Here is a 14,141-nt window from a genome sequence, read left to right on the forward strand (position 1 = left end):
TATGGGTCACCTACAGTTGAGGAGGCAGAACGGGATAGAGCCACACTGATGAGCTAAACTAAAGAGGTCTTCACTTCAGTGTCTGGTGAAGCAATTAAAGCTTGAAGAGTAGCTTGGGGTATTACCAGGATGCGGTGTGTTGAAGGTAGTTTGCTAAAGTGATTTTCATTTGGCTAACCATTTGAAGGTGAATCAGAGGCAATATTTGGAGAGAAGGTAGAGGAGGGAAATGGATCTTGAGAAAATCTTATTCTAGATGCAAAAGACCATGCAAGGGGTGCCTTCTAAGAATGTCAGCAGCTCCGCCTCTCCCCATGGGTGAGACAGGACCATTATTTCTCATCTGGAAGAAGAAGCCACGTGTCTTCTTGCTGGAAGGATTAGGCTTTGACACCAGATTCCAGCTTTGACATCATTTCAAGACACCCTCTGAATCTAACCCTAGTACTCTGGACGGACAAAGCCTCTTGCTTAATTCAAAATTCTCGAGGCCAAAGATGATGTCATGTAGTTTTGAAAGGCTCCAGTTCCTGGAGTACTACCAGGAAAAAAAAGTCATCTTCCTTGAATTCAGTCCGCCCTCAAGGTGTCCCGAGAAAGAGGCTGTTTCTCAGAGCTGCCTGGGTAACACTGCACGCAGGCCAGTGTGCCTTTTGAGTTCACATCTCCTACGTTCTTAAGCTCTGGACACACTCGAGTCCTGCAAGATTTCTGATTGCTGTTTCCTAACCAAGCCACAAAAACTCCAAGATTATTTCATCCCTGCAACCTCAAAGGTTAGAGAAACCAAAGCCCCAAGACTATGCCTTGGGTTAAAATAGTTTCCCTGTTTTTTTGTTGTTGTTGTTGTTGTTTTGTTTTGTTTTTAAGTGACAGGATATTTTCCTATGTCCATCCAGGAAAGTAGAGAAGGGGAAGATTCCTTTCCCACTCTCTGGACCTGTTTTCTTGGCAGAGGTGAGCATTTAGAAAGCTGGTTTCAAGCCACCTCTAACATAGTTTGGCTTCTAAAGAACAGTTTGAAAACGACTATATTTAGAAGCAATGAAACTTAATGAACATAATAGGTATAGAGCTTTTCATAGTTTCTTGGGTCTTCCCCACACTGGGGAAAGAAGTAACTGTCAAGTGTCTTCAAAGTGAGATTAAGTCTCTCGTATACCTACATTGGTTTGTTTTACTTGGGTGTGGTCTGTTCGGTTTTTCATCTTGCTTTATGGTTAATTGTATGGGGTTATGCTTCCTGCTAAATCATGAACCCTTGATAGCAGCAACTTCTCTTTGTTTTCATTGTATCTCCCCACCCTCCACCCTCCACCTTCTACCTTCTACCTGTATGCTTTTCTGTACCTGGCACAGGGCCCTAAAATGACAAGCAGTAGATGATGGGTTGATGTCATGAATCCCTAACATTTAAATGAGGATCTTGAAGGAGATCACAGGAGAAGCACAAGCTAAGAGAAATCATTGCTTGAGAAAATTTGACCATTTTCTTGAGGAAACAAAGAGCCAGAAGTCCTTTGTATCCTTAAAAACCTAAAATAATATAAGGTCAGTTTGAAACGTGTACATAACCAGGAGGCCTCAGCTTAATGAAAGCATTAGTCAAGCTCACCCCATGGCGGTATCAAACTTCCCAGCTGAGTGGGGCTGGGGACTACTAGGCAGACACTGGTTTTGCCCAAATGGGGTTTTAAAGCTAACACACATTCTGGACAACAGAATAACAACCCTAAGCAAATGCACACTTCGGCATGATGAACACAGACTCTCACAGGAGGCAGGTTTGTACAGGTGGGAGCCCGATGCCCGGTGGCTGGGCCAGGCGGGGCTCTCCTGTCCTTTCCTCTCTCCTTATAGGGCGTTGGGACCCACTGTGGGTTTAGACAATGGGAAGGTTTAGACATTTCTTGCTTTAAAGCCCATGGGCAGCATTTGAATTAAAAGCGCATCTGGACACAAAAAATGGAGATGTGTACCCAGGAGCACTGTGCACTTAAAAGCATAAAATCATTTAGCAGTTGGAAAGAGCACATTTTATGACTTTCCTGTGGAAAGAAAATATCTCAAAACGGTCTGATTCATCCAGGCCGGCCTGTGGAAGCTTGGTAAACAGGGACCACTTCCTGGAAGGCCCAGCCCTTGTCTTTGCTCCAGATGAACTTTCACTTGTAAAAACTGTATTTAAACACCAGCACCTGCTACAGCAGGGGCTAACACAGACCCCTGGCCAGCCACACATACCTATAATGCCAAATGGGACCTGATGCTGGCCTCCTGCTGCCGGTTTCAATCCTAGTATGAGGAAGATTGTTTTTTTCCTGTTGATAATTCATTATTTATTCTTAAAGAAGTCAGTCATTTCTGTGATAGGCCAGGGTTGAACAGGGTACTACTCCCTAGTCTAGATGATAGGTTGTGGGAGGGAGGCATGGTCAGTTTCCACACATTAAATATCCCATCACCAGTGGTCTCCTGTTCATTACATTTTTCACAACCTGTATTATTTTGCTTATCTATTCTGTCCCTTCTTTATTTTTGTTATCCCTCCCCACCCCACCCCACCCCCCCCCCACACACACACACAGACACTAGGATGTGGTCATGTTGGGTATTGGGTCTGGTTTTCATTGTTTTGTCCCAGCTGCTAGCACAGTACTCAACCAATGGGAGATGTTCAAGAAATGTCTGGTGCCTGGGGGAGTAAGTAGAAGGATTCCAATATAATTGAGAGTTATCTGTGATTCAGTGGTGGACATATAGAACCTCTGTTCTAACTAGAGACACACATGGGCAGGGTCAGAGGAACCATAGTTTTACTTACTGAGAGTAAAATCTCAGAGCACTGTTGACCTAACCCATCCCCTTAGATCCCTGCTGACCTCTTTGCTGCACTATCTCCCCCCTAGTAAGAGACCCACAGCTTATAGTTGACAACTTGTAGCAGAAGCTATGATTTCCACAGTCCTCTGCCTCACTTGAAGCAAAAGGTCCCCAGAGTTCTGTATTATCACCCTGCTACACACATGGGCTATTCACCAGCTCAATCTGATGTGGACACCATTTTGATGTCATGAAAGGAGTCTGCTCTTGGGATCCTAAGCTATGAGTTCTGGCATTGCCATTCTACTGCTGTGTGTCCTTGGCCAAGTCATGCAACCTCTCTGTGTCTTGCTTCCTTCATCTGTGGCGAGATTCCTCTAATCTACCTCACAGGCTGATGGGAGAATGAAGTGATAATCAAGCATGTGAAAACTCTTTATAAAATATGAAGTAGAGGGGAGCCTGAGTGACCCAAGTTAGTTGGGCATCTGACTCTTGATTTGGGCTCATGAGGTCATGATCTCATGGTTTGTGGGACCAAGCCCTATGTTGGTCTCTGTGCTGACAGTGCAGAGTCTGCTTCGGATTTTCTCTCTTCCTCTCTCTGCCCCTCCCCCGCTTGCACTCACACACTCTCTCAAAATAAATAAATACATTTTCGGGGCGCCTGGGTGGCGCAGTCGGTTAAGCGTCCGACTTCAGCCAGGTCACGATCTCGCGGTCCGTGAGTTCGAGTCCCGCGTCGGGCTCTGGGCTGATGGCTCAGAGCCTGGAGCCTGTTTCTGATTCTGTGTCTCCCTCTCTCTCTGCCCCTCCCCCGTTCATGCTCTGTCTCTCTCTGTCCCCCAAAAAATAAATAAACGTTGAAAAAAAATTTTTTTTAAAATGTATTTAAAAAATAAATAAATACATTTTCAAAAAATATATGAAATAGAGTGCATAGAAGAGATAAAGGATGACAAGAGCGATGGTTTCCTCTGAAGTGATTGCAGGGACTTACACAGGCTGTCTTCTGGCCTTGCTGGGCTCCCCACCCCATCTGAGGTGGGGGTGGGGGGTGGAATATGGAGGAGTGTTTCAAGGGGCCTCAGTATCTTAAGGGCTTGGAGGAATAACATGGACATATGGGAGGGGAGGTCTCAACAGGTCTCAAACAGACCAGCCTGAGATGGTATTATTAAAAAGATTGGGGGAGATTGTAATTAAATGTAAAATGATTACTAAAACACATATTCTGAGTGTTTTGAAAGGGGCTTGAAACCATTTATTATAATCTAAAGCAAGCTATAAATAAAGGAAGATTTTATTTTTAGCCATACCTGCTAGTAGATGTAAAGGGTGGTTCTGTCTACAGAGGACTATGGACACAACTTGGTTCAAGCATGCTTCGTGGGAAGCTGAACAATGCAAAGCTCCCATGGTCTCGAGGTCCTACCCGGGCCTGTCGAGCAGGGTTTATGGAAATAAAGGGGTCTTTACTTGAGATGGAAAAGGTGCCATTTACCCTATAATATTTAACCACCCCTCCTCCTTCCATTACAATTACGAGCCCCTGTTTGCGAGCTGAGATTTTTTTTTTTTTTCCCTCGGATTGCTGCCTTCAGCCCCTAAGTGAACTCCGCTGGCAGCTTTGCGGTTATTTTCCAAAAGAAGCCTCCTACTCTGATTGTATCCAGTGCCACTGGCACCTGTGCAGCGCCCTGCCCCCTGCACGTTCCAATAACAGCGTTTTCCTGTAACTCTGTTTGGAAACATCCACAAGGACCTCAGAATGCATTCTGTCTCCTGGTTTCAAGGAAATACTAGACTTGCTCGGATGTTAGTAAATGACGTGGTTTCCCCAAATTAATCATTTGCCAGATCATGCATCTGCTATTTTGTAAAGTCTTAATTTATGTACAAAAATAAAATTAAAGAAAAAAAGGAAATAGGGCCATAGCATGCCATCAGTATATTGCAAGCTGTTTGGTTTTATTCACCCAACTCAACAGTAGACTGAGCTTGCGTTTTAGCTTTGGAATTTGCTCGTTTTTGTAGGATTTGATGGATATCCCATTTTCCTGACCTAAGTGAATAAAAACAAACAGCTCGAAACATACACAGTTGGAGATCTGGGTTTTGTTTGGGTGGTGGGAGGAGCTGGCATAACCATTTAGCCTGAGATGACTGCAAATCCCACAACCAATTGGGTCAATTTAATTAATTTACGTAGTAATTTTATTTAGTTTTTGAAGTAGTCTACGCATCACACAGTTCAGAAATCAGAAGATACAAAAGCACGTTTAGTGAAAACTCTCCCTTTTCCTACGTCCTTGGGCACCCGTTTCCCTGCTCCTTAAGCAACCGGTGTTAATTCTGGTTCTCTTAAACTGATATTTTAGCTGAAATCTCATTTTATTTGGATGCTTCCTCACACTGACATAAAGGAACAGAGTATGAGTTTGGGACCCCGGGGGGAACTAGCTTCATAAATGTCCAGGGAGATGCCTTAGGGTGACAAAACAGAGCCCAAAGCAGAATTCCGTTTTTATTATAAAGAAAAGTGCTAAAGGAGAGATCTCACTGTAAAACCCGAGTCTCCCCATATACTCGTGTGGACTTCTCTGTTTCTGGGTTTCCAGAACAGGCTGTTCTCTTCTGCCTGTTGCATATGTATTGAATCCTGGAACTGTGAATCTCTTACGATGAAGATTGAATTTCCCATTGCCATTTTTTCAGATAACAGCCCGGCGTCAATGGAAACATATTTATGATGAATTAGGCGGTAATCCTGGCAGCACCAGCGCCGCCACTTGCACCCGCAGACATTATGAAAGGTAAGAAGCCCCTTCTCGGGGGCGTCTGGGTGGCTCAGTCGGTTGAGCGCCCGACTTCGGCTCAGGTCATGATCTCGCACTTTGAGAGTTCAAGCCCCGCGTCGGGCTCTGCGCTGACAGCTCAGAGCCTGGAGCTGCTTCGGATTCTGTGTTTCCCTCTCTGCCCCTTCCCAGCTCGTGCATGCTCTCTCTCTCTCTCTCTCTCTTTCTCTCTCTCTCAAAAATAAACATTAAAAAAATAAAAGTTGAGATATAATTCACATACCATGAATTTTACTCTTAAAAAAAAAGCCCTTTCTTAGAAAGCCCTTGCTTAATTAAAAGTGTGTTAATTGGAAGCAGCTTCTGGTGAAGGATAAGGAGAAGTCTAAAGGACTTTTTTGGAAATAGAAAATATCCCCTGGCATTTACCTTGCATACCGCCTTGGGGTTTTTTAAGGGACATGGCTCTCTCTGGTTACCGGGGCTAAAATTAGATGTTCTTTTAGTTTGGTTTTATCCTGTGACCACCTATTTGACAATGCCTTCCCTCCCACCCCCAACACAAGCCTAGACTACTCAGTATGTTTTCTGTAGGTTCATTTACTGTCAGAACCTTCCACTTCTGGAAATCCTAAGTCTGCAGTGTTACTATGAGGTTGCCATGTAAATGTGTTAACATTGAAATGTATTAACGTTGAATGTGTTAATATTGAAAAGTAAGCATTTCTTTAATAAGAAAATTGGTCCCAGATAAGATCCATTGTTTTTTTCCCATCTTGGTATTTTTCTTCTACAGCTATGCTTTTCACCAAGAAAATCCTTTCTTGCCAAGCCGTGCATGGCTCAGTTTTCTAACACTTTTAGCTTCTCTCAGAAGGTGATGATCATGCAAACAAGAAGTAATGCCAAATTAGCCTACTATGAAGGTTGTATCCACAAGAGTGTTTCCTCTTTGCATTAGGACTGTTGTTGTCCACAGCATTGCAGATCTGTTAGTGAATTCATGCATTATCCTTGTTCTGCGCTTCTAGTCCATACTTAATGTGTTAAAGTCACACCAACTTCTCTATCTCTGGCATTTCCCTGCTGAAATGTTGACTGACTCAGCAACCTGGTTTCAAATTCAGATCCAAGTAGAGGGGTGTGTGTGTGTGTGTGTGTGTGTGTGTATGCATATGTTTTAATAACAGTCATGGATGGAATGAAGTCAAGACACAGCTGAACAAACAGGCCAGTTAGCTTGCTAGTTTGAAAGGTAAAACATAACTGCCTAATGTGATGGTTGCCTTTTACATGTGAGTTACCATTCCAATTTCATCCCAGATGCCCAACACCTGCCTTTGGATCATACAAATGCATCCTCAGATAATGTCATCTGGAGCATCAACTCTTAGTCATATTTTTTTTTTAGTTCAATTAAATTTTTATCTGTGTTGCATTCAGCGTAGAGTCTCTTTTAGTATAGCCATTCCACGAAGCCTAGAATGTTTTGGTCGGTATAACCTAGTAAACTAGGTTGGGTTTAGTAGCCCATGGAAAAATCCCCATGAAGTATTCCTAAGGGATTGCCTTACGTGCTGTTACAGTCCACAAGGATTTTTTAAAATGGTAACAGGAATTCAAATTATTACTCTTCCTAGCCTTTTTTTTTAGTATGCTACATCAGTTTTTTAAATGTGAGTGTTACTTCTCTCAGTATTTACTACAACAGCCTACATTCTCACTGTACATAACAGGTACACCACTGAAACCCTAATACAAAATAGCATAGATATCTCAGGTGAGTGTTGTGTTAAGAGCACTTAAGGTAACATATTCAACTTATTTTTGACTTATGATTCAAGGCTTTAATCAGAACATTTTCATTAGAAACACCGTCTGTATTTTCAAAGGGCTTCTATTCTGATAGTGAACCTCCCATACCTCCATGTGCAAATGTTCCCAACACCTGAACCATCAAACGTAAAGGACCAGACAGCAGTTAAAATTTGCAAAAAGAGTGTATCTCAGCTGTTTCACTCACTTTAAGGATGAATATTAAACGTATTACAAAGCATCACATGATCAAAAAACAGATTGGGTTTGATGGAAAAAAGATTGGATCTGATAATACAGTGAGTGTGTGTGTGTAATTAACTCAAGTACTGGTGTAGATAAAAATAGCCTCAATCTTAAATGAGATACCAAGATCTGTACTTAGTTGCATGACATACCTCATCCGCAGTAGTAAAATCCCAAATGCCTTCAGTCAGTCAAATTGGAAAATTCTAGGAGAGATACTTTACACTTTAGCAACTATACAACATTATTTAACATTCTTAAAAAGTTCTCTTCCCTCCTCATTCTTGGGAGTAAAGGGGATGTTTCATGAAGGTTTGGTGTCCCACTGGATTAAATACTTTTGAGATGCTAGGTCACTTACTCTTCCAAATCGAGAATTTGTTTGGTCAGTGCTTACCAGTCAGGATCTAGTAAGGACAATAAAAACCACACTAGGTATTCAACAAAGAGAACTGACGTAGAGACTTGCTTAAACCACTGTTTTTGTGAGGCTGTATGTTAACACGGAGGTAATAACCACAGGTTCCCTGGGGCCTAGAGGAGAGGCTGTTGCCACCCACAAGTTTAGAGAGTATGCCTCACAGAGCTGGGGTTAAGATCCCTCCTTCCCGGGGAGGCTCCCAACGAGTGCTGGTGGTTGAGCTCAGAGGTGGAGCATCACGGAGCTAGGCTCAGACCTGAGGAGGGAGGGCTCCCTAGCTGATGCTGGGCCCCAGAGCAAATGGAGGGTGATAGTTCTGGGATTGTCGAAAGAAGCTAGAGGCTGGAACCAACTGCTGCTGCTACATCACTGTTGGGTTGGCCCTGAAATGAGCAGCGAACAAATTAGAAAGAAGGAGGGACTTCCACCCCTCCCCTCGCCTGCTATGGCCCCATTGCAGAACCCCAAAAGGAAGACAACTGACAAAAGAGACATGTAATGGGCGGGACTCCGGTCCCAGAACACAGAAGAGTAGGTTTGGAGCTGAGACAATCAATAGTCAGCTGCCAAGTGGGACCCCCAACATGGAAAGCTCTGCACAGAGCCAGAAACCTTGTCCCAGGGTGGTTAGCATCCTTCCTTGGATATCCTTTCACTATCTAGGCCCCTTTCACATTGTCGTGATCAGATACAAAGGGTGTCTTGAGTGATTAGTAATTAATAATAGTGAAGCACTAAAATTTGCAGATAACTGACTTTTTCTGGAAAAAAAAAAAAGAGGCTCCACTTTCATGATCCTGAAAGGAATCACCCATGCTCCTGTGTGTTGTGGTAGGCAGAAAGGTCTGGGGCAACTGCTGCAGATGTCTTACATCTTTATTCTCTTTAATGGTTCTACGGGAGAAAGGCAGAGGACACTGAGATCTGTCCAGTGACTAGAAACAGTTCTGCTTGGGTCAGAGAAGAGCCTGAAGCTCTCAGCCACAACTGTGCTTAGGGACTTGGCAGATTTCCTTCCTTCTTGCTAATTACAGGCATGCTAACACAGAACAGAGAGGTCTAGATTGGGGAAAGGCCACCGTTTTCAAGAAGGTTCAAGAAGTTGAAAAAGATCAGGGTCTTGTGGGCAAACATCTAGTCCGGAGATGCTCGTGGAAATCTGTCAAACCTTCCCGGTCAGATCAGAATGACCGAGTTCCCCCTGTGCATTCAGTCACACTCTTTTCACTTTTTTCACTCTTTTCACTCTGGTATAGAGACTCAGTCTTTTTCCTATTTCCTTACCACCAGCTTTGCTTTCCTAGAAGATGAAGAAATGAGTGATCTAGTAGGCATTATCCACTGATTTATTTTTCGTGTGGTGTGGTTCATGTTTCCAGTAAATGTTTTCATTTTCCAACAAGAAAAAAGTAGCCAGTTCCTCAGTGAATATTACTTGTATGTTACTCGGGCACTCTTGGTTTATTAATGAGTGTAATAATGAAAGTGTGGGTTGTTGAAAAGAATCAATGAGTGTTTTTATTTAAGGCACAGCAGAAATGGTACAATGCCTGTGAATGCATCATTGTTGCTGAAGGCCTGACTCGTCCAAACTTGCCTCTGATTGGTTTAAATCAAATAGGTCCAAGCACTTCATAAAAATGTCTTTGTCAGCCTGGTTTTACTTCCAAACCTATTCATCTCTGTCAGTTTTTAATATTAGTACCAGGCTCCTGGCCATAGTCCATTAGTACTGTACTTAATTGCTCATGTTACAGCTGATCACCAATATAAAAAGCATTAATGTTCCCCATCGTGAGACTGTTGCTATGTAGACGTCTCAAACTCAGCAAAGCTCATGAAGTGTGGTTATTCTGGACATTCCTTGCCCAGGATTTATAGATAAAGTTCCTATCAGTTATGATGCAAAGAAAAATGCCCAGCTCCTCCTGGTCAGGACCCTAACATTTTCCTCCTGATCTGACTCTCTCTGTTGAAGATGTGCTGAGTCACCGTTATCAGGACAGGAGCAAAAAAGGGGAATGGTTCTTTTTATGGCATTCTCTTAGCTTAGTTTTCTGGAATAGTAATTCACTTTAAAGACTTTGCTTTCACATGCAGATTTGTTTTCTTTTTTGGAAAAATGTTGTTGTTGTTGTTTTTTAAGCACATACAAGAGGGAAAAAAATCTTCACACAGAATACCACATCACTGGTTTGAATTTTCTTGAATACATTGCATGGTCTGTGTCTGAGGAGCACGTGAAGTTGTTATTAGGGTTGGAAAAAGGAGCATTGAGGCAAAAGGACTTTATGATGTGCTTTTCTGAGTATTTAGAAAATCAAAATCAGGGGTGCCTGGGTGGCTCAGTCGGTTGGGCGTCCGACTACAGCTCAGGTCATGATCTCATGGTTCATGAGTTCGAGCCCCACGTCAAGCTGTGTGCTGACAGCTCAGACCCTGGAGCCTGCTTCAGATTCTGTCTCCTTCTCTCTCTGCCCCTCCCCTGCTAATGCTCTGTCTCTGTCTCTCAAAAATGAATAAACATTAAAAAATGTTTAAAAAAAGAAAATCAAAATCATAAACAAATGTGCTTATATGCGGGAAATGAGCAATTATGCATCATTTTCTTATATACCTAATGCCCAATTTCAAATTCTAACCTTTTGCCTTGCCTGGAAGTATTCCCCTGGCAAGACTGTCCTGCTGCAGGGCTGGGGCAGCCTCCTTTGCAGTGACCTGGGGTCAGTGGTACCCAAGCCAGACACATCTGGGCAGAACCCTAGTGGCGGCTGGACCTCAGCCTTTCCTCTCTGAAGAAAGAGAGGTTCATGTTTTGAGTAAGATAAATATGTGCTTTAAGATAAAGACCAAAAATATATCAAGTCCTAAGGAACTCAGCTAATCATGTTGTGAGGAAAAAACCAAGGGAAAGTAAAGTAAAGTGAGTTCCAGTTCTGTTTATGTCCTGGACATGATTTGCTATGTTTTTGGTCATTTTGATACCCTTGAAGTTAATCAGTACACAATTCAGAAAGACACAGGCAAGATCACAGAGTATTTTAGATTTGAGAGGTCCCTTAGTCATCCTCTAGACCAGTGTTTCTCAAGTGAGGGTTTCTGGCCTGTCTGTGTTCTGTGAACAGAATAATTATGAATAAGCATTGTTACACGTATGTAGCAATTTGCCAGAATCATTTTATGTCTGTAAAATCGGGCCTTGTGTTTTATGTGCCTTTCTTAAATTTCATTTTCTACTAATTCATTTTTGTGAGTTACGAATTTTACACCAGTGTCAGTCAGCAACAGACAGGAAACTCAGAAAACTGGTCCTTCATGTCAGGCCACTGAAGAAGCACTACTCCACACACCTGGGCACAGACTCAGATGTTTGTGGGGGAGGTAGCATAGGTGAGTGCAGTGGCCAGGTAGGAAAGTAGGAAGCTGGCACACACAGACAGGCCAGAGAGGCCTGGCAGGATCAGCCAACACCACTGTCTTGGACAGATACAGCCTCAGTACTGTCAGACCTTGAATGGTTTCATGATAACTTTTACATGAAGGCACCTGACTTGCAAATATTGGATCCAATATTTCTGAAAATATTTTACATCAGTTAAACTAAACATACCCCTGGGCAAAATGTAGCCTATAAGCTGCCAAGTTCTGTGGGGACTGAACTACCTTTGGCACTGGGCTAATCCAGTCTCTGCTCCAACGCCTTGCAGTTGGGGAACAAGAAAGAAGCGGGCCACCGTTGGAGGTGCTCTTCATCTAAACACTCTTCCACATGCTGAACAAGACACCATCTGTGGCTTCCCACTGGCCCTCCCTCACCTTCTGGGTCTGACTCTTTCTCTGCATGCCATTTCCTTGGTGATGGGCCGCCACATGCTTGGCAAAGCTTCTCTCCCACTCCAAGGCCTCCTATTCCATTCAACCAAGCCTCAGAGCACGATTTATGGGTTTTCACGAGGTTGGCCTGCTCTTACGTAGATGCCTCCAATTTGTGTCACTCAGAATACCCAAAGCGATTCCAGATGTGGTATATAGTACTTCTTGGGATGTAGCAGTATCAGCCTTTCAACATAGCCTGAGATTACATTTGAAATTGGTAAGAAGCCCCCTCCCAGTGGCCACTTTCTTTTTCTGGGATAGGAGTGATTTGCCATTTGAGTGACTGACTGACTGCCTTTTTCCTTTGCTGCTGTCCTCAAGAGCCATTGGGTGTTTTTTGAATACCTATGATGTACAAAGCATTCTCTGGGATAATGAAAATGGATGAACCAATGAGTTTGGAGTAGGGTTGACAAACAATGAGGAGGTGCTCACCCTACCACATTTATGGAAGAGATTGCTAAGGAAACATGATGCTACTTTCCATGAGGCCAAGCTCAGCTTCAGAATTCTCCTCAGTATGGCACCCCCAGGCCAGTGCTACCAACTCAATAGAACTGGGAGGTACTATGATCCTTGGCGTATCTAACTTATACGATCTGACTCTTAGTTCATACATGAAAGAGAGTTGAATATTTAAGGCTATAAACACCTTAGGTAAGTAAGTAATAGATACAAATAAGAAGTTCAACAGGGATGAAAGAAAGAAGAGAGAATTTTCAGCTGGAATGAGCAAAGTCTTCCAGGAGGATCTAGAATTTGAACTGGATCTTAAAAGAGTTAGGTTAGAACTTGAGAGATCATCATACATCACACATACAGAGATCAACATACAGCTAAAATATTCAGCTGAAGAATTCAAGAACAGTAAAGATACTATTTTTGGGAGCAAGGATCATGTGGTATTGCTTTCCTTGAGTCTCCCCAATGCACCCAGTGCAGCATCATGAACATATCTGGGAACTCAGGAATTAGGGGTTGAATGAATTGATTTCAATCCAAACAAAAAGGACAGTTTCTTCTACAAAATGTGCATAAAGAGGTAGGAAACGAGGTGGTGGAAGAGGCTGTCAGGGGAGTACTAAGGCTCAATTTCAAATCAGATCCACCACAAGCAGGTCTTGCAGTTTATCTTCTCAGTGTCTGTTAACTCTCTTGCCCTGAGGTCCAGTGGCTGGACCACTCCCATCCTCACCCATGGGTGACCATGGTGGGGTTGACCAATGTCTGGACTTGCAGCTCCTTTCTAAATACTGTGTTGGTAATGTGGGCTCTGGCCAGTGGGCACAGGTATTAATACCTCTCCAACACTGCCACGCAGGCTTTCTCAACTCCCTTTTTCCTCAAATACACAGAAGTCCTCCTGGCTCTTATCAACAGCCAGGAGCCTGGGAAACCTAAGGTGCTGAGATTCAGGCAGGCTGAGGCATTTCTGCCACTCTTCCGTCTACACTCCACCAAGCTTGTTCTGGGGGACCTATAGAATTCCTCCCCAAAGGACAGTCAGATAATTTCCTAAGCAAGAGCCTTCCTCTGTATCACTCAGCATGCCTAAAATGCTCTGATAACTTTCCAATGCCTGGATATTTCAAGAAACTTTTAAAAAGGAAAACAAAACTCTCGCCAGGCCCTGGAGTAGAAAAACTGGTTTCTGCTTTAAAAAAAAATAAACAACAGCCTTTGAAAAATCTCTATTTAAAAATTCTTAAATTTGCCTCTAAATGCAAGTTGTAATTAATAGAAGTTGGAGTTTACACTATCGAGTGTAAAAACACCCTCAGGCACAAACTAATCAAGTGTGTATGTCATGCTGTAAACTACAGCAAGTTCTTTGTTTGACCCAAAAAAAGCTTGCCAAACAGCAGTTTTTCTTTGTCAGTCTCCTTTATTGTCTCATTTTTGTTTTCACCCTACCTCCCCCCTTTCTCACTCCTTTGAACCTGGGTACAGTATTTAAGAAACTTTTCAGGTCCTATGTTTTATTGATAGTTTTCATCAAGCATGAATTTAAATTTGAGAATAGATTAGGTGTCTTAGCCCCTTTTCTTTTTGATAAATAACAAGAGGTTTCTACTTATGATTTTCTGTCCTCGGGGCTTTATCATTAAGATTAAATAACTGTACTCTCAAGCATGCCACTGCACAAACATCTTTTCAATTAC

The 14,141-nt window shown here is 42.8% G+C and overlaps 1 protein-coding gene across 2 annotated transcripts in view; it reads left to right on the forward strand.

Moving 5' to 3' along the window:
* ARID5B (AT-rich interaction domain 5B) overlaps positions 1 to 14,141 on the forward strand; it is a 181,667-nt gene that overhangs the window by 150,399 nt on the left and 17,127 nt on the right. For both annotated transcript variants that reach the window (XM_043596433.1, XM_043596434.1), the window contains one exon: positions 5,542 to 5,639. In XM_043596433.1, the coding sequence (XP_043452368.1) occupies positions 5,542 to 5,639 (98 nt within the window). The remainder of the gene's footprint in view (positions 1 to 5,541; positions 5,640 to 14,141) is intronic.

Source organism: Prionailurus bengalensis, chromosome D2 (assembly GCF_016509475.1).
Source record: "Prionailurus bengalensis isolate Pbe53 chromosome D2, Fcat_Pben_1.1_paternal_pri, whole genome shotgun sequence".
Classification (NCBI taxonomy): Eukaryota; Metazoa; Chordata; class Mammalia; order Carnivora; family Felidae; genus Prionailurus; species Prionailurus bengalensis.